The sequence below is a fragment of the Pan troglodytes genome, chromosome 6 (genome assembly GCF_028858775.2).
Source record: "Pan troglodytes isolate AG18354 chromosome 6, NHGRI_mPanTro3-v2.0_pri, whole genome shotgun sequence".
Taxonomy (NCBI): Eukaryota; Metazoa; Chordata; class Mammalia; order Primates; family Hominidae; genus Pan; species Pan troglodytes.
Window position 1 is genome coordinate 83,206,765 of NC_072404.2, and position 24,145 is coordinate 83,230,909.

General features: G+C 47.6%; 1 protein-coding gene across 1 annotated transcript; it reads left to right on the forward strand.

Moving 5' to 3' along the window:
- Nucleotides 1-1,282: 1,282 nt before the first annotated feature.
- LOC100610703 (speedy protein E18) lies at nucleotides 1,283-11,401 on the forward strand. Its single transcript, XM_054687594.1, has 8 exons — nucleotides 1,283-2,045; nucleotides 2,991-3,209; nucleotides 4,513-4,743; nucleotides 5,776-5,834; nucleotides 7,058-7,143; nucleotides 9,180-9,423; nucleotides 9,546-9,650; nucleotides 10,504-11,401. The coding sequence occupies exons 1-7, from the start codon at nucleotides 1,886-1,888 to the stop codon at nucleotides 9,603-9,605; spliced, it is 1,059 nt and encodes a 352-aa protein (XP_054543569.1). The 5' UTR covers nucleotides 1,283-1,885; the 3' UTR covers nucleotides 9,606-9,650; nucleotides 10,504-11,401.
- The last annotated feature ends 12,744 nt before the right edge of the window (nucleotides 11,402-24,145 follow it).

Below are 24,145 nucleotides of genomic sequence, written 5' to 3' on the forward strand. Positions count from 1 at the left end.
TAATGGGGTCAGAACGTTGATCTTCTAATATTTGAAAGCCTGTTAACTAGGAGAGAGAGAGCAAACTATTTTGTTGTAGGAGGACCCACCCAGCTCTGACGGTTTAAAGCATCATGAATGCGAATTTGAACTCCAGAAAAGCAGAGCTTCCTAACAATGGGACTTCCACAGCAATGGGATCGGCTTCCTCTTTCAGTGTGTGCCTTTTCTATGAGCGAGAGACTCCTAGGAAAGCAGCAGCCCATTAGGAAAATGTGTGGGAACTCACTCGCAGGTTCTTTATTTTTTTTGAGATGGAGTTTTGCTCTTGTTGCCCAGGCTGGAGCACAATGGTGCGATCTTGGCTCCCTGCAACCTGCGCACCATGAGTTCAAATGATTCTCCAGCGCCCTCTCCTGAGTAGCTGCGATTACAGGCATCCACCACCATGCCTGGCTAATTTTTTGTATTTTTAGTAGAGATGGAGTTTCACCATGTTGTCCAGGCTGGTCTCAAACTCCTGACCTCAAGTGATCCACCCACTTTGGCCTCCCAAAGTGCTGGGATTACAGGCATGAGCCACTGAGCCCAGCCGGGAACCCACAGGTTTTTTGGATGGTCTCTGAATGTCATGTAACTCTTTCATTTTTTATCAAAAAAAATTTTTTTGACACAATATCTTGCTGTGTTGCCCAGACTGGAGTGCAGTGGCAAGATCATGGCTCACTGCAGCTTCTAACTCCTGGGCTCAAGTGATCTTCCTGTCACATGAGTCTCCCAAGTAGTTGGAACACAGGTGCCAGCCACCACACCTGGCTAATTTGGTTTGGTTTTGTTTTTTTAGAGATGGGCTCTTGCTATGTTGCCTATACTGGTCTTGAACTGCTGGCCTCAGGCAATCTTCCTCCCTTGGCCACCCAAAGTGCTGGGGTTACAAGCATGAGCCACTGTGCACAGCTGAAATTTTTTGACTTAGTCTTTTTGTACATGTGATATTTTATTCATAGAATCCATAAATGGAAGGGAAATTTCTGAGTTCAGAGCAATACATATGATACAAAACTTGATATATAGACTAGAGTTTCTTAGCCGAACTGGAGGGGCTGGCTTAGGTAATCCATGGATTCCCTGAAATTGGGGACACCATTGGAAATATGTGTGAGCTCAGGGGCAGTTTCCTATGATTTTTAGGCCTCAAAATGTCTCTTGGACTCAAAATTGCCTTAGGGCAGAGGACGTGTGTACCCCCAGTATAGAATCTCGGACAGTGAATGTGAGTAAACATTCGGCAGAAAACCTCTGCCAAACTGAGTGCTCTGATGTGACTTTTTCATCAAGTCAGTATTCCTGGGATCTCTTGTACATGATAATCTCACTCTTGTACATGATAATCTCACTCTTGTACATGATAATCTCACTCTTATAAGGTTTCATCGTTTCTGCTTACCCTAGTTTTCTTTCCCACTCTGTTCCCTCTCCCACCAGACTGGACTCTGAAATGGGCATGTACAGAGACGAAGAGACCCCAACATGCTTCAGGCTTTGAGTGGAGAGGACACAGCCTCTGCTGGGACAGGGAACAGAGGGATGTGGAGTCCCTGAAGATGCTTTTGGACAATGGTCTGAGGTTGGGACAGTGGCAGGAGATACCATTCACCCAGGATCTCCAGGACAAGAGATCAGCCTGGCAGTTACATGTGTTTTTTTTCAAACTGGTTGCCAGGTTGGCATGAGCCATGACATCAGAGATTCCGACCTTCCTGATTGGAGGGACCGGACTCCGTGGTGCCTGGAGATCAGTTGGACAACAGTATCTTCTCAGAGCTATTCTCCACTCCTGACTTCTCCTAGGCTTGAGAATTGATAACATAGTCTTCTGGATCCTAGCAGTGTCCAGAAGAAGGCCATGGACAGAACGGAGACTAGGTTCCGTAAGAGGGGACAGATTACGGGAAAGATCACGACCAGCCGTCAACCGCACCCCCAGAATGAGCAGAGTCCCCAGCGGAGCACCTCGGGGTACCCCCTCCAGGAGGTGGTGGATGATGAAGTGTTGGGACCATCAGGTGAGGGGACTGGTGGAAGAAGAGGTGGGATAGGATTGACTAAGACGAAGGAAGGGGGCCGGGTGCGGTGGCTCACGCCTGTAACCCCAGCACTTTGGGAGGCCGAGGCGGGCGGATCACCTGAGGTCAGGAGTTCAAGGCCAGCCTGGCCAATATAGTGAAACCCCATCTCTACTAAAAGTATAAAAATTAGCCAAGTGGTAGTGGTGCACACCTGTAATCCCAGCTACTCAGGAGGCTGAGACAGGAGAATCACTTGAGACTGGGAGGAAGAGGTTGCAGTGAGCTGAGATCACGCTACTGCACTCCAAAAAAAAAAAGAAAAAAGAAAAGAAAAGAAGGGTCAGCGGTCAGGAAGGAGAACCTGAGGAGGGTGTGTGGGAAGAATGGAGAAATTCAGGCTGGGTGCAGTGGCTCACACCTGTAATCCCAGAACTTTGGGAAGCCAAGGCAGGTGGATCACTTGAGGTCAGGAGTTTGAGACCAGCCTGGCCAACATGGTGAAACCCTGTCTCTACTAAAAGTACAAAATTGAGCTGGGCATTATGGCAGGCACCTGTAATCCCAGCTACCTGAGAGGCTGAGGCAGAAGAATAAATGGAATCCTGGAGATGGATGTTGCAGTGAGCTGAGATTGCACCACTACACTCCAGCCTGGGTGACAAAGCAAGATTCTGTGTCAAAACAAAACAAAAAAGGAGGGACTCAGAGAGCCAGGGACCAGGGAAGGACATGAAGCAGTGTTCAGAGGACAGAGAGAGAGAAGAATGGGGAGGGGAAGGAGTGGCACATGGGGTTGAGCAGAGGAGAAAATCAGAAAGATGGCTTAGAGAAGCCAGCAGTCTGCGAGTCTGGGGAGGGTGGAGAGTGGTTTGGGGTTTTGGGTCGGGGTCTAAGGTGATCAGATGCAGAAGCATTACACGGTGGCCTGGTTTCTTTACTCAGCCCCTGGGGTAGATCCCAGCCCCCCATGTAGGTCCCTTGGCTGGAAAAGGAAGAGAGAGTGGTCAGATGAATCTGCGGAGGAGCCGGAGAAGGAGCTCGCCCCTGAGCCTGAGGAGACCTGGGTACTGGAGACGCTGTGTGGGCTCAAGATGAAGCTGAAGCAACAGCGAGTGTCACCCATCCTCCCTGAGCACCACAAGGACTTCAACAGTCAGCTTGGTAGGAGGACACCCCAGAGAGCACCTCCAATCCTGTTCTTTCTAAAAAGAGGAAACTTCCAATAACCACACTTTTCCAATGGGAAAGATACGCCCCCAGTGGGTGAGCTCTCCACGCAGGAGGACTCAGAAGTGATCACTCATGAGAGACACTTAGGAGACGATAGAGGACTAGGCTAGACTTGATAAAGGTTGGCGCTTGGGATGAGAAAGCTTGGTTTCGGGCCAGGTGCAGTGGCTCACGCCTGAGATCCTAGCACGTTGGGAGGCTGAGGCAAGAGGATTGCTTGAACTCAGGACTTTGAGGCTGCAGTGAGCTATGACTGCACCACTGCACTCCAGCCTGGGTGACAGAGCAAAACCCTGTGTCAAAAGAAAAACGAAGGCCGGGTGTGGTAGCTCATGCCTGTAATCCCGTTACTTTGGGAGGCTGAGATGGGTGGATCACTTGAGGTCAGTTGTTTGAGACCAACCAGACCAATATAGCGAAACCTCATTTATACTAACAATACAAAAATTAGCCAGGCATGCCTGTTATCCCAGCTACTCGGGAGGCTGAGACAGGATAATCGCTTGAACCCAGGTGGAAGAGGCTGCTTTGAGCCAAGATAGCGCCACTGCATTCCATTCTGGGTGAGAGAGTGAGACGCTGTCTCAAAAAAAAAAAAAAAAAAGAAGGAAGGAAGGGCCCAGAAGTCAGGAAGGAGCACGTGAGGAGGGTGTGTGGGAAGAATGGAGGTACTGAGGCAGGGTGCAGTGGCTCACACCTGTAATCCCAGCACTTTGGGAGGCCAGGCAGGCAGATCACTTGAGGCCAGGAGTTGGAGACCAGCCTGGCCAACATGGTGAAACCCTGTCTCTTCTAGAAGCACAAAAATGAGCTGGGCGTTCTGGTGGGCACCTGTAATCCCAGCTACTTGGGAGGCTTAGGCAGGAGAATCACTGGAACCCAGGAGGCAGAGGTTGCAGTGAGCCAAGATCGCACCACTACACTCCAGCCTAGGCCACAAAGCAAGACTGTTTCTCAACAACAACAACAACAACAACAACAAAAAAAAGGGACTCAGAGAGCCAGGGACCAGGGAAGGGTATGAGGAAGTGTTCTGAGGACAGAGAAACGGGAGAATGGGGAGAAGGAGCGGCACATGGAGCTCAGCAGAGGAGACAGACAGAAGGAAAGATGGCTTGGAGAAGCCAGCAGTCTGCGAGGCTGGGGAGGATGGAGAGTGGTTTGGGGTTTTGGGTCGGGCTCTAGTGTGATCAACTGCAGAAGCATTACACCGTGGCCTGGTTTCTTTACTCAGCCCCTGGGGTAGATCCCAGCCCCCCGCATAGGTCCTTTTGCTGGAAAAGGAAGATGGAGTGGTGGGACGAATCTGAGGAGTCGTTGGAGGAGGAGCCACAGAAGGTGCTCGCCCCTGAGCCTGAGGAGATCTGGGTGGCGGAGATGCTGTGTGGCCTCAAGATGAAGCTGAAGCGACGGCGAGTGTCGCTCGTGCTCCCTGAGCACCACGAGGCCTTCAACAGGCTGCTTGGTAGGAGGACACCCCAGAGAGCACCTCCAATCCTGTTCTTTCCAAAAACAGGAAACTTCCAATAACCACACTTTTCCAATGGGAAAAATATGCCCCAGTGGGTGAGCTCTCCATGTGGGAGGAATGTGAAGTGATCACTCATGAGGGACACTTAGGAGATGATAAAGGATTAGGTCAACTTGATAAAGGTCAGCGCTTGGGATAAGAAAGCTTGGTTTCGGGCCAGGCGCGGTGGCTCCCGCCTGAGATCCCAGCACATTGGGAGGCTGAGGCAAGACGATTGCTTGAACTCAGGACTTTGAGGCTGCAGTGAGCTATGACTACATCACTGCACTCCAGCCTGGGTGACAGAGCAAAACCCTATCTCAAAAGAAAAACCAAGGCTGGGCACAGTAGCTCATGCATGTAATCCCAGCTACTCGGGAGGCTGAGACAGGAGAATCGCTTAAACCCGGGAGGCAGAGGTTGCAGTGAGCCAAGATCAGGCCACTGCATTCCAGCCTGGCCCACAGAGCAAGACTCTGTCTCAAAATAAATTAATAAATAAATAAAAATAAAAATCAAATAAAGAAAAACAAAACCAATAAACAAAGAAAGTGGTTTCAGCTGTGCCCTCTGGAACTTAATGTCTCTTACCGACTTTTCTAAACCTAAGTGTCTCCATCCATAGTGGGGGATCCCAAGGCCATGGTCACACCCTGATGTGTGACTGTCTCATGAGGAAATGATGGGAATTCCTTTATGACTCTGCAGCGGTCCCTCCGTGTCTGCTGGAGGGGGTCCTGGCTGATTCCCAGCTCTACATCCTGTAGATTCTCACACCCAGGGCCTCCTTCGGCCTCTTCTCAGGGGAGTCTCAGAGCAGGAGCCTCTCTCCCTTGCCCAGTGAAAGTCATTCTCCCCTCTCCCATCCACCTTAACCTCGGCCACAATCCTGAGACTTCCCCCCGGGAGGCACACTTCTCCTCGCTGCCCTGCTGCTCCCATGGAAACCCTGTCCTTCTCACACTGACATCTGCTCTCTAATCACAGAGGATCCTGTCATTAAAAGATTCCTGGCCTGGGACAAAGATCTGAGGGTGTCGGACAAGGTAAGGTTGTTCTCCATGTAACTGTTCCTGTTCCAACGCATGGCTGGGGGGAGGGCGCAGCTTCCAAACCCACAGTTCTCCCTCCACCACCTCCCACCAGATGCTCCTACAGTCTTTTTTTTTTTTTTTTTTTTTTTTTGTGAGACAGAGTCTTGCTCTGTTGCCCAGGCTGGAGGGCAGTGTCTCGATCTTGACTCACTGCAGCCGATGCCTCCCGGGTTCAAGTGATTCTCCTGCCTCAGCCTCCAAGCAGCTGGGATTACAGACATGAACAACCACGCCTGGCTAATTTTTGTGTTTTTAGTAGAAACGGGGTTTTGCCATGCTGGCCAGGTTGGTCCTGAACACCTGACCTCAGACGATCCACCCGCCTTGGCCTCCCAGAATGCTGAGATTATAGACGTCAGCCACTGTGCCCGACCAGCTCCCATGGTCTTGAGTCTTGGCACCCACAAATTTTTTTTCTGAGACAGAGTCTAGCTCTGTTCCCCAGGATGGCCTGCAGTGGAATGATCATAGCTCATTGCAGCCTCTAATTCCTGGGCTCAAGCAATCTTCTTTCCTCAGCCTCCTGAGGAGCTGGGACTAGGCACATGCCACCATGCTCAACTAATTTTTGAAATGTTTGTAGAAACAGGGTCTCACTAGTTGCCCAGGTTGTTCTCAAACTGTTGGGCTCACGTGATCCTCCTGTCTCCACCTCTCAAAGTAATGGGATCACAGGCTTGAGCCACCACTCCGAGCTATTCTTGGTCTTTTTATGATTTGCCAGCATCTCCCTCAGGATTCTGCTGGTCTCTTGCAGAGTGAATGAGTGGCCCCTGCCTCTCCTATGGGTCCTTTGGGATCTGAGCTCTGGGCCACAGTCTGGCCGCAGCCTTGAAGCTCCTGGCCCCTCTACTCTCAGCTCTTCGGACAGTTCTCTGCCTGGCACACAAAAGACCCTCCTGACACCAGCCGACCTAGACACACCCCCTCCAAAGATCCCATCGGAGCCCACCATCCTGGGAGCATCACCCAAAACCCTTCCTCTGGCTTCTCGGATTTGCATCTGACCTTCGAATACCCCTCCATCCCGCAATTTCCAAATGAGTACAGTCACCCCAACACTGAGGTCCCTTCTCTGATGGGCAGCCCCTCCCCAGACCCTCATTCCCCCTCTCCACAATCTTCCTCTTCCAAGATGTGACCTCTCCCTCTCTGTGTTCCTTTCTCTCCATCAGTATCTCCTGGCTATGGTCATAGCGTATTTCAGCTGGGCCGGCCTCCCCTCCTGGCAATACCAACGCATTCATTTCTTCCTGGCTCTGTGAGTGGTTTGCTGCCTCCTATCCATCAATATCCAATGCCCTGGGACAGCGGAGGAAGTGGGATTCCAGCCTTTCATTTATTCTTTCACCTATTTGTCCTCTTTACTCTGTGTACAAAAAAGAGAGGATTATACTATCATAGACTGGTGTTTCTAAAAAGAAACTCAGGCTGGGCACAGTGGCATATGCCTGTAATCCCAGCACTTTGGGAGGCTGAGGCAGGCGGATCACCTGAGGTCAGCAGTTCGAGACCAGCCTGGCCAACATGGCCAAACCCCGTCTCTACTAAAACTAGAAAAATTAGCTGGGCGTGGTGGTGTGCACCTGTAATCCCAGCTACTCGGGAGGCTGAGGCAAGAGAACCCTTTGAACCCAGGAGGTGGAGGTTGCAGTAAGCTAAGGTCGAGCCACTGCACTCCAGCCTTGGTGACAGAGTGAGACTTTTTCTCAAAAAAAAAAAAAAGCCAAAAAACAAACTCCAATGCCAGTGTACAAATAAAAGAATAAAACAAAAGGAACCATAAACCGCTCCTAAGGGGAAAAGAAAAGGAGTGGAGGAGCGGACATGCCGCATCCTCCAGCAAGCAGACATTTCTGGTTCTTCTCTCTCTCTCCTTCCCACATCAACCACAAACGCCATCGACCTCCTCTGGGTTCCCATGACAGAGGCCACAGTTCAGGTCCCCCTCGCATCACTCGAATCCACTGTCAAATGCTCCCTGCTGGGGTCTCCTGGAGTCTCTCCCCAAGCCAGGGGGCTTCCTAGTGCAGCCTGAACATCTTTCCAAAGCACGACAACCTCACTGCCCACCTGAACAACTTCCTTAGCTGATGCCTTTCTCTATCGAGGCCAGGGTCCACAGTGTCAATTCTACCCTCTCTACAATGTCTACAAGCACATTGGCTCACCATCTTGGTATTTCCTGGCTCGGCTTCACTGCTCCTTCCAAATGCCCTCCACTCGACTTTGTGTTTGTGTTTTCTGTCTGGGTGTCCCGCACACATGTGGCTCTGAAGGGAAGGACCCATTCCTTGAAGTCAGTTCACCCCACAGCCTCTGTGATGCCTTCCCTCATCTTCCAACTTCTGCATGCCCGTAGCTCTCTAGTTACATCCTGGACACTGGGATTAGGTCATCTGCCTTGATTACTCCCAGTCCCATTAGACTAGATGCCTGTAGAAGGCAGGGTCCTGGCAAAATATCAATGTATTCAATTTCTTTTATTTTTTTGAGACAGACTTGCCCTGTCCCCCAAGCTGGAGTGCAGTGGTGAGATCATAGCTCACCGCAGCCTCCATATCCTGGGCTCAAGCGATCCTCCCACCTCAGCTTCTTTATTAGCTCCGACTACAGGGCTGTGCCACCACACCTGGACAGTTTGTTTGTTTGTCTGTTTATTGAGACAGAGTCTTGCTCTGCCTCTCAGGCTGGAATGGAGTGGCCCAATCTCGACTCACTGCAACCTCCGCCTCCTGGGTTCACACAATTCTTATGCTTCAGCCTCCTGAGTAGCTAGGCCTAACGGGTGTGCCACTGCACCAGGCTGATTTTTGTATTTTTAGTAGAGATGGGGTTTCTCTGTGTTGACCAGGCTGGTCTCCAACTCCTGGTCTCAAGCGATCCACCTGCTTCAGCCTTCTAAAGTGCTGGGATTACAGGCATGAGCCACCGCGTCTGGCATATTTCTTATATTTTTAATGGAGACGAGGGTCTTGCTATGTTGCCCAGGCCTGTCTCAAACTCCTGGCCTCAAGTGATCCTCCTGCTTTGGCCTCCCAATGTGCTGGGATTCCAGGCGTAAGCCACCACTCTCGGCCACCAGTTGGGTTTTTGTCTCCATCCTGAAGGAGTGGGAGACGCCCTTGATCAGGTCTCTGTCCAGCAGAGCCCTCCTGAGGAAGGCGTGGCTCTCTGCATGGTGGGTGCCAGTCCTGAGCTAGGGACGGTCCCTTACCTTCCTCTCTGGGAAGCTGACCTCAGCCGGAGGTCTCTCCTGGTGGTGCCTCTGAGCAGCAACCTGATTTCTGTCCTCAGCTACCTGGCCAATGACATGGAGGAAGACGACGAGGACCCCAAACAAAACATCTTCTACTTCCTGTATGGGAAGACCCGCTCTCGCATACCCTTGCTCCGTAAGCGTCGGTTCCAGTTATGCCGTTGCATGAACCCGAGGGCCAGGAAGAACCGCTCTCAGATAGCCCTGTTCCAGAAACTTCGGTTCCAGTTCTTCTGTTCCATGAGCGGCAGGGCTTGGGTTTCCCCGGAGGAGTTGGAGGAGGTGAGTGGGGCCTGGGGAGGTGGAGGAGGTGGGGAGGAATTGGGTGGGCTGGAGGCTGGATGAGGGGAGACAGGGGTATCCTGGCGAGTCCCCGTCTTCTCAAAGGGCGTTTGTTTTTCCAGATCCAGGCTTATGACCCAGAGCACTGGGTGTGGGCGCGAGATCGCGCTCACCTTTCCTAGAGCTCCAGGGACCGTGGAGGCCTGAGGTCATCGGCCTGAGAGAAGGTACATCTGCATCCTCCGGGGTAAAGGCAGAATATTGGGGTCTATTTTGGAAATCCGAGGAACCCAATTGCTTGATCCGGCTTCAAGCCTGGGCAACATGGCGAGATCCCCTCTCCACAAAAATACAAAAATTAGCCAGGCGATGTGGGACGCATCTCTACTCCCAACTACTCAGGAGGCTGAGGCGGGAGGATCGCTGGAGCCTGGAAGGTCAGGGCTGCACGGAGCCCTGATCCTGCCACTGCACTCCAGTCTGGGTGACAGAGTGAGACCCTGCCTCAAAAATAATCATAAATACTGAGATTGGGGAGGTTCATTATGATTGATGCACTTGAGTTACCGATTTGGGTCGAGGGTTCAGTGAAGCTTTGGTTTACATCTTGTGTGGCTAACCACGGTGAGCACAGAGCATGAGACTTCATCATGAGGAGGTAGGATTAAGGATTAGGCTTCTGGACTTGTGGTTTGTGATGTTATCACATTAGAAACACATCTAGCATGGTTACAAGTTTAGATCTTAAGTGACACAAAAGGCCCCAGCTGTGATGAAGTCCAAAGCCACATTCTCTGAGGGTGCCCTACTCCCTGGGCAGACCCACCCAAAGTCCTTGCTATGAAGCAGATCACTGGGGCTGACCTTGGGTGTATTAAGTGAGTTTTGGAGTCATGGTCACCAAAGTGTGAGTTTCACAGTTGAACACGATGGTTCAGAAGCAGGGTATAGAATGAAAGGCAGGAGATAAAATTGCATTTCTCAATTGCTCTGAACTCTAGACTTGACATGGGATGTGAATAACCTTCCTGTCTAGAGAGCTGCCTCCTTGAAGTGTGACATCGTCTCTCTCACTTGCAGAACACCGGACCCAGGGGAGATGTGGATTTTCAGCAGGAACTTTATTCCAATGCTAATGGCAGACACCAGGAAGGAGGAGAGGAACCATTTGTGCAGATCATCTAGAAGAACCTGGACCATTCTTGATGGAGCTGAATACAGTGATCATGTTGTCCTCCTAGGAGCAGGGGTAGGGGGAAGGGGGTGGGGTCCTTCTAGGAGTCCTTGGAGAAAAGCAAGAAACCAGGAGTATTTCCAGTTCCACCCTTTCCTGCGGCAGCACCACCACCCTTTTTATATTGCTGAATGCCCACCTCCTTGGGGCAGAACCTGGAGGTCCTCTTTCTTACGGACTTGGTTGCCACAGTCCAGGAGCATTTGAAGGCACAGGGCAGGGGCTCAGATTGGCACAGAATTCTTTGCGAAATATCAGTGCCACAGATTGTAACAGATAGTTTCATGCACACTCTGCATTTTATTGGTTTGTTTGGAAAATGTTGGCCATTGAATTATTCATAGATTTATTTCAAATAGTTTGGAAATTGTTGTACTTTTGAAAACATGCTGTTCCTGTAGTTTTTTGATGAGAGTTATAGCTGTTATATATACATAATTTTCTTTTCATTTTTAAGAGACGATTGTTTTTATCCTAAATATTTTATTATCTTTAAATTTGTTTCTGTATTATTATATGTGCTCCTGAAGCAAGCACTCTTTTTATCTATGATACTTCCATAATAATCTCTTCTATTTATAGCTATTGGTAGTTCCCCCAAATTCTGCTCATAGAAATTTTTATTTGCTGTTTAGGTTTGTGACTGAATTGTGAGAATTCAGTTGTGATTTTTAACATGTCTCAGATATATACACTAACATGTCTAATATATACTATCTATTTTATTGGTTTATTTTGAAAAACATGGGCATAGAATTATTTAAATATTATTTTATTTATTTAAATATTTATTAAATATATTTCTTTATTTAAATATTATTACTTTAAATATTATTTTAAATATTTTGGAAATACTGGTATTTTTGAATAGATGCTGTTTCTATAAAGCTGTGTGATGGGTGTTATAACTGTTGTATACACATACATATAATTTTGTTTTCCTTTTTAAGAGAGGATTATTTTCATCCTAAATCTTTTACCTTTCAATCTTTGTATCTATTATTACACGTGCTGCTGAAGAGAGCATGGTTTTTATCTATGATACTTAGTTAACATATATATTACATTTATAGCTATGTAGTAGTTCCCCTAAATTCTTGTAAAAATAAATTTTTATTTGATATTTCGTGTATATTTGAAATGTGATAATTTAGATGTAATTTTTTACCTTGTTTTGGCATGTTTGTATGTTACTTTAAAGAGGATGTGTGTTCTAAAGGAGGACATGAGCTGTGTGTTTTCAAGAGAACAATAGAGTGCGTCTCTTGGGGAAACGTAATAAAAATGAACTTTTCTCACCTTCACAGCAATTGTGATCATATTGGTCTGGATTGATTATTTTCTGCCCAGTGATATTTTTCCTTAATCGGGTTGTGGTTATTTGAACATATTTATTAGCTCTGGAAGATAATCCTGTGCTGTTTTTTATGTAGAAAAAAACATAAGGCTGGGTGCAGTGCTCACACCTACAATCCCTGCAGTTTTGGAGGTCATGGCAGGAGGATCACCTGAGGCCAGGAGTTTGAGGCCAGCCTCAGCAACATAGCATCTACATCTATTTTTAATTTTTATTTTTTAAAGAAAAACAATAGAAGAGAAGGCTGATCCCAAGCTACAGGGTTTTTTTGTTTGTTTGTTTGTTTTGGAGATAGAGTCTTCCTCTGTCTCCCAGGCTGGAGTGCAGTGGCACAACCTCGGCTCCCTGCAACTTTCACCTCTGGGTTCAAACAAATTCTCCTGCCTCAGCCTCCCAAGTAGCTGGGACTACAGGCACCAGTCTGTATGTCCGACTAACTTGTAAAAATAGTAGAGACAAGGTTTCACCATGTTGGCCAGGCTGGTCTCGAACTCCTGACTTCAAGTGATCCACCCACCTCGGCCTCCCAAAGTGCTGGGATTACAGGCATGAGCTACCGCGCCCAGATGCCAAGCTAGAGTTTTAAGCCAGGAAATGACAGAAAGATATTGAGAGAGGAAAACCAGGCGGTAAGAAAACTCTAAAGGTGGCCGGGTGTGGTAGCTCACGCCTATGATCCCAGCAGGAGTTTGAGACCAGCCTGGCCAACATGGTGAAACCCTGTCTCTACTAAAAATACAAAAATTAGGCAGGCGTGGTGGTGCACGCCTATAATCCCAGCTATTTGGGAGGCTGAGGCAGGAGAATCACTAGCAGAGATTGTGTCTCCTCACCCCCTCTCAAAAAAAAAAAGAAAGTTCCTGCAGCAGTTAAAGCTGTGAAAGACAGGCACTCTGCCATGCAATTCTTTGTGATTTTTCTTTTTTATTTTTGGAGTTGGGGTCTTGTGCTGTCACCCAGACTGGGGTGCAGTGGTGTGGTCATAGCTCACTGCGGCCTCAGACTCAAGCTCAAGCGATCCTCTTACCTTGCCTTTCAAATTGCTGGGATTACAAGCATGAGCCACTGCATCTGGCCTGTGTGACACAATTCTGTTTTTTGTCTTTTTTTTGGGGGGGGGGGATGGAGTCTCGCTCTGTCACCCAGGCTGGAGTGCGGTGGCGCGATCTTGGCTCACTGCAAGCTCCGCCTCCTGGGTTCACGCCATTCTCCTGCCTCAGACTCCCGAGTGGGACTACAGGCGCCCGTCACCATGCCCAGCTAATTTTTTGTATTTTTAGTAGAGACGGGGTTTCACTGTGTTAGCCAGGATGGTCTCGATCTACTGACCTCGTGATCTGCCCGCCTCGGCCTCCCAAAGTGCTAGGATTACAGGCGTGAGCCACCACGCCCAGCCTGTGTGATGCAATTCTGATGTCAACTCCCTGATGTTACCTCAAATGCCACAGGTCAAGGCCACCAGCCCCCACTAGGCTGCCCTCGCTTTAGACACAGCTGCAGGCTTGGGTGTCCTCAGACCACAAGTACTTCTCACCAACTGGCTGCAAATTTGGAGGTTCCCACCGTGCCCTCAAGTTTGATAATTCACTAAAACAACTCACAGAACTCATAAAAGCATGATTCTTTCTTTCTTTCTTTCTTTCTTTCTTTCTTTCTTTCTTTCTTTTTTTTCTGAGACGGAGTCTTGCTCTGTTGCCCAGGCTGGAGTACAGTGGCCACCATGCTTGGCTCATTTTTGTATTTGTATAAGAGACGGGTTTTCGCCATGTTGGCCAGGCTGGTCTAGAACTCCTGACCTCAGGTGATCCGCCTGCCTTGGCATCCCAAAGTGCTGGGATTATAGGCATAGCCACCATGCCCAGTCGACTTCTAGAGTTTCAATAACAGAGATGTGATTCAAGAAGAAAAGGGAGACATGTTTTGTAGACGGCAGGAGCTTCATGAAAAGACGCCAATGAAGGGCAAGGATGTGTAGCTGTCTACCTATGGGAAACCAGCCAAGAGCCTCCCTGCAGGGACTTCAGCACAGAAGGCCGGGAAAATCTGCATTAACCTGAGCTCTGGACCTAAGACAGGACAAGGACTTGACCGTTTCTACAGACTCCCAAGATGCAATCTCTGCGGTCCATGCCTGTGGTGTGATCTGGGAAACAGGGGGCCTTCTAAATGCCAACAACAAGGAAATCAAATGTGCAACAGACAGAAATACTGGCATTGACGTGGGCCATGGAAAGGCCTAAACAGATGACTGCAGTCCACTGCCAAGGTCATCAAAGAGGTGACTCTGAAATAATAAATTTCAGATGCCATGGCCCAAATAGCTGCACAAGGTGGGGAAGTCCTCTACATGCCTCTGCTTCCTTCAGTACCTCTTCATGAAATAAGCCAAGGTACTTCCCTGGGGAATTTACTTTCTCTTTCTTTCTTTTGAGACGGAGTCTTGCTCTGTCACCCAGGCTAGAGTGCAGTGGCGTGATCTCACCTCACTGCAACCTCTCCCTCCTGGGTTTTAGCAATTCTCCTGCATCAGACTTCTGAGTAGCTGAGATTACAGGTGCGTGCCACCATGCCCAGCTAATATTTGTATTTTTAGTAGAGACAGGGTTTCACCATCTAGGCCAGGCTGGTCTTGAACTCCTGACCTCGTGATCCACTCATCTTGGCCTCCCAGAGTGCTGGGATTACAGGTGTGAGCCATCACGCCCGGACTTCTTTATTTTTCAAGATGATGTTTCGCTCTTGTTACCCACGGTGGAGTGCAATGGCACGATCTCAGCTCACTGCCACCTCCTCCTCCCAGGTTCAAGCGATTATCGTGCCTCAGCCTCTCGAGTAGCTGAGATTATAGGTGCATACCACTATGCCCGGCTAATTTTTTGTATTTTTAGTAGAGACAGGGTTTCACCATGTTGGCCAGGATGGTCTCGATCTCCCGACCTCTTGATCCGCCTGCCTTGGCCTCCCAAAGTGCTGGGATTACAGGTGTTACAGGCATGAGCCACCACGCCTGGCCGTTTTTTTTTTTTTTTTTTAATAGAGAAAGGGTGTCACTCTGTCACCCAGGCTGGAGTGCAGTGGCGCGATCATAGCTCACTGAGGCCTCCAATTCCTGGGCTCAAGCAATCCTCCCACCTCAGCCTCCTCAGTAACTGGGACTGCAGGTGAACACCACCACGCCCAGCTAACTTTTGTAGGCTTTTGTAGAGATGGGGGCCTTGTTATGTTGCCCAGGCTGGTCTTGGCCTCCCAAAAGAGCTGAGATTCCAGGCATGAGCCACTGCACCTGGCCCATATTTCTAGTATTACCATAGCACATGGTATTGCGGTTTACTGCTGTAAATATTTGCTTCCCCTCCCCAACCCAGATGTGAGTCCCTGAGTCAGGGACAGTGTCATCACCACTTTTTTTTTCTTTCAGTGCCAGATTTGTCACTCAGGCCCTCTGCAAAGCCATCATAACTATCTGCCCAAGAACAAATGTAGGAATTATTTCCTTTGGCAAACTCCCAAAATAACAGATTTCTAACTGCCCTAATTGTCCTCCATTCCCTCCTATTCAGCCAGTTCTCAGAGCTCTAATATCTCATGAATACTTTGTAATGGGCTCATTTATAAAATCATTTGCTTTTTTAATAAGTCAGAGGTAACTTGCCATGTCTCTCACTAATGGTCCCTTTCAAAATGCCTTGGCACCTCCTTTGGTTTTGAAAGGCCCTAAATGGTTTTCTGAGTTTGAGCAGGATTGATTTATCCTTTTAAGGTATACTAATCTGCCACGAGAACATTTTGGAATGAGTCATAATATCTATATCACAGCTTTCTTCCAGCGGATTCAAATTATTTTTGTATCTTTGATATTTTTGTCTGTGATGTGATGTCAGCAGACCAGGGCCCCCCTTTCAGATGTCTAAGGTTCCCCAGGATCTGCAGTAGTGTAGCTTATTTTTATTTTTATTTTTATTTTTTTGAGACAGGGTCTCACTCTGTCACCCAGGCCGGAGTGCAGTGGTGTGATCTCACCTCATTGCAACCTCCGCCTCCTGATTCAAGTGATTTTCTTGCCTCAGCCTCCTGAGTAGCTGGGATTACAGGGGTGCACCACCGTATCTGGCTATTTATTTATTTATTTTTTGAGATGGAGTCTCGCTCTGTTGCCCAAGCTGGAGTGGAGTGGTGCAATCTTGGCTCATTGCAGCCTTTGCCTCCCAGGTTGCAGCAATTCTCCTGCCTCAGCCTCCCGGGTAGCTGGGTTTATAGGCACTCACCACCACACCCAGCTAATTTTTGTATTTGTAGTAGAGACGAGGTTTTGCCATGTTGGCCAGGCTGGTCTCGAACTCCTGACCTCAGGTGAGCCTCCTGCCTCGGCCTCCCAAAGGGCTGGGATTACAGGTGTGAGCCACTGTGCCTGGCCTGCAGTAGTGTAGTTTAGATAATTTGTCCCAAATATTCACTGCCCCTCTCTGGACTAATCACTTGTGCCATCCCTGCTGCCTCCCCTAGAATGTGGTGTACTTTCTTCTCATCCCATTGGTGTAAGGGATGGCTTTTTGACTTGCCAATGGCCAATGGCACGTGAGGCGACATGACAGACATCATAACCCAGCAAAAGTTATTTAAAAAAAAATTTTTTTTTTGAGATGGAGTCTCACTCTGTCGCCCAGGCTGGAGTGCAGTGGTGCAATCTCGGATCACTGCAAGCTCCGGCCTTCCGGGTTCATGCTATTCTCCTGCCTCAGCCTCCTGAGTAGCTGGGACTACAGGCGCCCACCACCACACCCGGCTAATTTTTTGTATTTTTAGTAGAGATGGGGTTTCACTGTGTTAGCCAGGATGGTCTCGATCTCCTGACCTGGTGATCCACCTGCCTCGGCCTCCCAAAGTGCTGGGACTACAGGCGTGAGCCACTGTGCCCGTCTATTTTTAAAATTTTTTAAAGACAAGGTCTCACTCTGTCACCCAGGCTGGAGTGCCATGGCACAATCATGGTTAACTGCAACCTCCAACTCCTGGGCTCAAGCAATCCTCCTGCCTCCAGCCTTCCAAGAAGCTGGGACTACAGATGCACGCCACTACCTCTGGCTAATTTATGTTTTATTTTATATATTTTTTGTAGACATGGGGTCTTTTTTTGTTAACCCAGGCTGGCCTTGAACTCCTGGCCTCAAATGGTCCTCCCACCTGGGCCTCCCAAAGTGTTGGGATTACAGGTATCAGCCACGGCACCTGGCCAGCCCCCAGCATTCTGATGAATCATGTGTGCTCTGAGGTTGTTAAATTAAAACCAGTGCAAACAGTCCACGTCTCTGCCAGGGGCTGGCATCAATCATTCTTCCCTTCTTACGTGGAAGACTTGGTTTTGGTTATTGCTTTTGTTTCACTAAAGAGATATACCTGGATATTTTAAAAGAGAAGATTCAGGCCGGGTGTGGTGGCTCACGTCTGTAATCCCAGCGCTTTGGGAGTCCGAGGCAGGTGGATCACCTGAGGTCGGGAGTTTGAGACCAGCCTGGCCAACATGGTGAAACCCCATCTCTACTAAAAATACAAAAATTAGCTGGGCGTGGTGGTGGGCACCTGTAATCCCAGCTACTCAGGAGGCTGAGGCAGGAGAGTCGCTTGAACCCGGGAGGTGCAGGTTGCTGTGAGCTGAGATCGTGTCACTGCACTTCAGCCTGGGCAACAGAGTGAGACTTCCTCTCAAAAACAAATAAATAAGAAAGAAGTTTCAATCCTGGGCTGTGGAAATCAACGGCCTTATAACTTTCCATGCTTGCACCTGATTCTGATGGTTGAAGTGACTTGTGCCTGTGCCATTGCACACGTACCCTATTCTTGCAAGCTTGGCTTTGAGGCACCACAGGAGGGACTCCGTGACATGGGCCTGCAGCTGGGGAGAGAAGCCAGAAGCAGACCCAAGGCTGGCCCCCAGGAGTCTGCAGGCATGGCAGTGCCAGAGCTGGGCCACTCCCTAGCATCGGAGCAGGCCCCATGAGGCAGGGGCACACACAGCTGAGGACGGAAGCCTCAGAGGACAGAGGACTGGATGTTGTGCACTGAGGGTCATGCATTTTCAGCCAGACTCTCACCAGCAGCTGGAGCAGGAGGAGAGGGTTGGAAAACAAATCCCAAAGAAAGTGGGTGCCTAGGCCAGGCACGGTGGCTTACGCCTGTAATCCCAGCACTTTGGGAGGCTGAGGCAGGCAGATCATCAGAGGTCAGGAGTTTGAGACCAGCTTGGCCAACACGGTGAAACCCCATCTCTACTAAGAATACAAAAATTAGCTGGGGGTGATGGCAGGTGCCTGTAATCCCAACTACTTGGGAGGCTGAGGCAGGAATAATTGCTTGAACCTGGGAGGCGGAGGTTGCAGTGAGCCAAGATCACACAACTGCACTCCAGCCTGGGAAACAGAGGGAGACTCTGCCTCAAAAAAAAAAAAAAAGAAAGAAAGAAAGAAAAAAAAGGGGAAATGGGTGCCAGGAGGTAGGCAGGGGAGGTCCCATTCTAGCAGGCAGGGCTGAACTTCCATCGCACCTGCCTGGAGTACTCTTCTGCAAGGCAGAATTCTCAGCCTGGTGCAGTGGCTCACATCTGTAATCTCAGTGGAAGGCCAAGGAGGAAGGATTACTTGAGCTCAGGAATTTGAGACCATATTGGGAAACATAGTGAGACCCCATCTCCTAAAAGAAAGAAATAATAAGCCAGGCATGGTGGCACTTTCTTGTGGTCCAAGCTACTAGGGAGGATGCAGTGGGAGGGTCACTTGTGTTTGGGAGGCTGAGGCTTCAGTGAGCCATGATCGTGCTGCTGCACTCCAGCCTGGGTGACAGAGCAAGATTCCATCTCAAAAAGAAACAAAAAACAAACAAACAAAAAACCTTCAAAACACATACAAGTCAAACTTGCATGGCAGATTTGCACTGAACTGTCATGCTAGGCAATGCTGAGGGGAGAGTCCTTTGACTGAGCTTTAGGGGGCACCCGAGAAGTCCATGCACAGAGCTGTTGGTACAACATGCCTATTCCAGCCTCGCCAGTGGCCAGCCAGCTCGCTGCCCCAGCTGTCATGAGGTCCTTGTGGACCGTGGGAGGAGAAGCCCTCAGCCTAGGAGGGCCCTTCCAAGGCCACCCTTAGATTTGGGCAGCCACTCACTTCTCTCTCTGATTCTGGAAACTTCCTCTGATGGTTTCACTCTCTCAGGCTGATAAAATGTTCCATGTTTGTTCAGGTACAAATGGAAATTAGATGGAATAACATGCCCTAGAATTAGTTCATGTTTTTCTGATTTGAGTCCCGACAGCCTCTCAATCTCATCGTCTCATCATTGCCACAGAACAAAATGTGAAAACATTAATGAGGGATTTGGTCTCTTTCCTTTCTGCACAGAAACCGAAGCACATCCTTGAGAGAGAGTCTCCTCTATTTTGTCATAAATAGATGGATTCTATAAATTCATTGAAAGGCATTGAGTTATTTCTAAAGGAAAACCAAGAGAATTGTGTTCCTTTTTATGATCAACTTTTCTTTTCTTTTTTTTTTTTGGAGACAGTCTCGCTCTGTCATCCAGGCTGGGGTGCAGTGACTCCATCTGGGCTCACTGCAACCTCCACCTCCTGGGTTCAATCGGTTCTCCTGCCTCAGCCTCCTGAGTAGCTGGGATTACAGGTGCCCACCACCACGCCCAGCTAATTTTTGTATTTTTAGTAGAGATGGGGTTTTGCAATGTTGGCCAGGGTGATCTTGAACTCCTGACCTCAAGTGATCCTCCTCCTGCCTCTGCCTCCCAAAGTGCTGGGATTACAGGCGTGAGCCACCATGCCCGGCCTATCATCAATTTCAATCCATTTCCTCTTGTCTGTTTCTCCGGGGGAAGGTGTCATTCAAGAGTTATAGCAATCATGGAGGTTTGACCATCCTGAGATGTGCAGGATGCTTTTCTTATCAATCTGAGTGAATATTCCTATCTGTCTTCTATGTAGAACAGGGGCCTGGGTTGGGTATCGGATGGTGGTTTGCTTAGTTTCTCATGATAAACTTGGAAAGAGTGTCCTGCTGTACTTTCACCTGGGGTAGGGGTAGCAACTTCTGTCGTAGGCTCAGCAGGTGCCTGGGCCTGGTTGAGGGGCAGGTACATCTTTTCCAAAACAACTTCCCATGTTTCTAATGGAAGGCAGTGCAATGAGGGTTGATAATATCTGAATTTTCTGAAATGGTTTGGAGTGAGGTATTCAGCACATTGAGTAGGGTCATGCATCACTTAACAACCGGATTATGTTCTGAGAAATGGGTCGTTAGGTAATTTCATCATTGTGCAAACATCACAGGGTGTACTTACACAAACCTAGATCATATGTATGGCACACTACACACCCAGGCTGCTTGGTACAGCCTCCTGCTCCTAGGCTACAAACCTGTACAGCATGTTACTGTACTAAACACTGGAAGCAATTGTACACAATGGTAAATATTTGTGTATTTAAACATATCTAAACATAGAAAATGTTGTCCAGGCGTGGTGGCTCACGCCTGTAATCCCAACACTTTGGGAGGCAAGGTGGGTGGATCACTTGAGGTCAGGAATTTGAGACCAGCCTGACCAACATGGTGAAACCCCGTCTCTATTAAAAATACAAAATTAGCCGGATGTGGTGGTGCACGCCTCTAGTCTCAGCTACTCAGGAGGCTGAGGCAGGAGAATCACTTGGACTGGGGAGGCGGAGGTTGCAGTGAGCTGAGATCACACCATTGCACACCAGCCTGGGCAATAAGAGCAAAACTGTCTCAAAAAACAAAAACCAAACCAAACCAAAACAAAACAAACAAAACAAAAAACAAAACGTAGAAAATGTCCAGTAAAAATTTGGTATAAAAGATTAAAATGGGCCGGGCATGGTGGCTCACGCTTGTAATCCCAGCACTTTGAGATACCCAGGAGTTTGAGACCAGCCTAGGCAACACAGTGAGACCTTGTTTCTACAAAAAAAATCAAAAAAAATTAGCTGGTCGTGTTTGTGCATACCTGTAGTCCCAGCTACTGAGGAGGCCGAGGTGGGAGGATCACTTGAACCTGGGAGGCTGAGGCTGCAGTGAGCCATGATTATGCCACTGTACTCAGCCTGGGTGACAGAGTGAGACCTGCTCTCAAAAAAGAAAGAAAGAAAAAAAGATTAAAATGGTACACCTGTCTAGGGCACTTGTCATGAATGGAGCTTGCAGGACTGGAAGTTTCTCTGGTGAATCAGTGATTGTCTCCCAAAGGCCCACTATCATATTAGGGAATAGGTTTACAAGATACATTCCTTCCGTCCTAATAGCCCCAAAAGTCTTATAGGTTGATGCAAAAATAATTGCAGATTTTGCTATTATTTTCAATGGCAAAAACCTCAATTACTTTTGCACCAACCTAATAACTCATTCTAGCATCAACTCAAATGTCTGAAGTCTAAAATCTCATCTCTCCTCTAAATCAGATATGGGGCCGGGTGAGGTGGCTCATGCCTGTAATCCCAGCACTCTGGGAGGCCGAGGCAAGTGGATCACCTAAGGTTAGGGGATCGAGACCAGCCTGGCCAACATGGTAAAACCCCGTCTCTACTAAAAATACAAAAATTAGCCAGGTGTGGTGGTGCACACCTGTAATCCCAGCTACTCAGGAGGATGAGGCAGGAGAATCACTTGAACCCGGAAGGCAGAGGTTGCAGTGAGCTGAGATTGTACCACTGCACTCCAGCCTGGGTGACAGAGCAAGACTCCAACTCAAAAAAAAAAAAAAAAAAAAAAAAAAATCTGATATGGATCAGGCTCAAGGGAGGATTAATTCAGAGGCAAATTCTCCTTCCTCCATGTGAGTAGCCACACGCACACAAACATGTAGAGGTTTTAAGTAGAAAAGTAAAGACTTCAATGGGTTGAAAAGATTTTCAAAATCCCAGAAATACCCAACCAGTGTTTCAATTATTTCTAAAGAATCCTAACCGGATGGTTGTCCAGTTCATAACTGAATACTTCTAGTGATGAGGACCTTACCACACTCAGGGGAGCACACCTTTACAGAGATGAAATCACTGAAGATTTGAAATAAATCTTTTCCAGTAGTTTCCATCATTACTAGGCAATGAATGGGTTTGTTTCTCGATGTGCAGAGTGGCCAATGCCACGGGACAAGCTTTTGAGGAAAGGAAAGCAAGTAAGGACTGGTAAGGACATAGGAAGAAACGTTCAGATCTGCCTCCCTGAGCTGAGAGCTGGGATAGGTTTTATAAGCATAGGGTAATGAGGTGTGATCAGATTGGATCTTGAAATGAGGTGATAAGGTGATACCGGGAGGCGTGATCTGACTGGATCCTGCCATGGGGTGATGCCAGGGATTCATCTGATTGGATCCTGACATGTGATGTCCATTTCTTAATTCAGTCCTCATTACTTGGGCCAGACACTTAGGTTCTGCTCATGGTTGCACAGTTGGTTCGTCTGGGCATGCTCAGATTATGTGACCTTTAACCTGGAGGTACATGGCAACTGAAAACTCTCCATTTTATTACACAAAGTTGAATTGAATTGGGCTGTTTTGGTGGTTACGGCATGTCCTGGTCCTGGTATGGGGAGCATAGAGTCAGTTAAAACTGCTTACTGAGCTTCTGTTCCCTCTTCTCCAAACCCATATACCAGTTACTTCCATCATTATCTGTGTGACAAAGGCTCAAATCCCTCGGATTTCTGGCACATTCTGCTTATCAGGTCTAAGGCAAAACCAGGAGCCTAGGTTTTCTGAACAGGTCTGTCACTCCCTCCACTTTGAGAACATGATGGGCAACCTATTTGGAAGCCACAGAACTCTGCACCAATCAAGCAACAACTTCTCTCATGTCTCAAGGCAGAAAGAAGCCACTTGCTAATAGCCAAGTGGCTTGCTGAGTACTTCAGACTCCAGGAGAGGACCCCAGACTTTGGAGTGAGAACTTTGTTGTTGTTACCAATGAATTTATTGAGATATAACTGGCCTATAATAAATTGCACATATTTAAAATACAAAGTGATACATTTGACATATGTATACACTCATGAAACTATCACCCTAATCAAGATAGTGGACAGGTGCATCACCCCCACCAGTGAAATTTCTTTGTGTTCCTTTATAATTCCTCCTTTCATTCCCCCTCCCCTGCCCTATCCAGTGATCTGCTTTCTTTCACTAAAGATTAGTTTGCATCTTCTGGAGTTTTACATAAATGGAATCAATCATACAGTATGTACTCTTGTTTTTTGTTTGTTTGTTTTGCCAGGGGGCAGGGGCCTGGCTTCTTCAACAAATGATGCTGGAACAATTGGATATTTATATGCAGAGGTGATGAGGGAAAGAGAGAAAGAGAAAGGAAAGTGGAGTTTGATCCATACCTAGCTCTATATGTAAAAATTAATTCAAAATGGATCAGAGACCTAAATATAAAACCCAAAACTACAAAACCTCTAAGAGAAAACAAGGAGAAAAACCTCTGTGACCTTGAGTTAGACAAAGATTTCTTAAATACAATACTAGAGGCAAAATACTACATGTATTTTGTAGATACTCTTGGTCAGGTTGAGGAAGTTTCCCTCTAGTCCTAATTTGCTGTGACTTTTTATCAAGTTAGAATTGTTCACATGCTTTTCTGCATCTGTTGGGATGATGGTATGTTTTTTCTTTTTTAGTCTGTAAATATGGTGATTTCCATGATTGGCTTTCAAATGTTAAACCAACCCTGCATTCCTGGGCTAAACTTCACTTGGTCATGATATATCCTTTTTATGTCACACAATTTTCTAAACTTTGTTAAAAAATTTTGCATCTATATTCATGAGAAATACTGAGCTGTATTTTATTTTCTTTTAGTGTCTTTGTCTAGTTTTGATATTAAAGTAATGCTGAATTCATAGAATGAGTTGACAATTATTCCCTCTTGTTAAATTTTCTGGTTGAGATTGAGTAGAATTGGTTTTATTTCTTCATTAAATTTCTGTAGAATTCAACAGAAAAGCCACCTGGGCCTAGCAGTTTCTTTGTGTAAAGTTTTTGAACTACAAATTTAATTTTTTTGATATAAACAGTTCAGGTTCTCAATTTTTCCTGAGTAAGCTTTGTGATTTTCA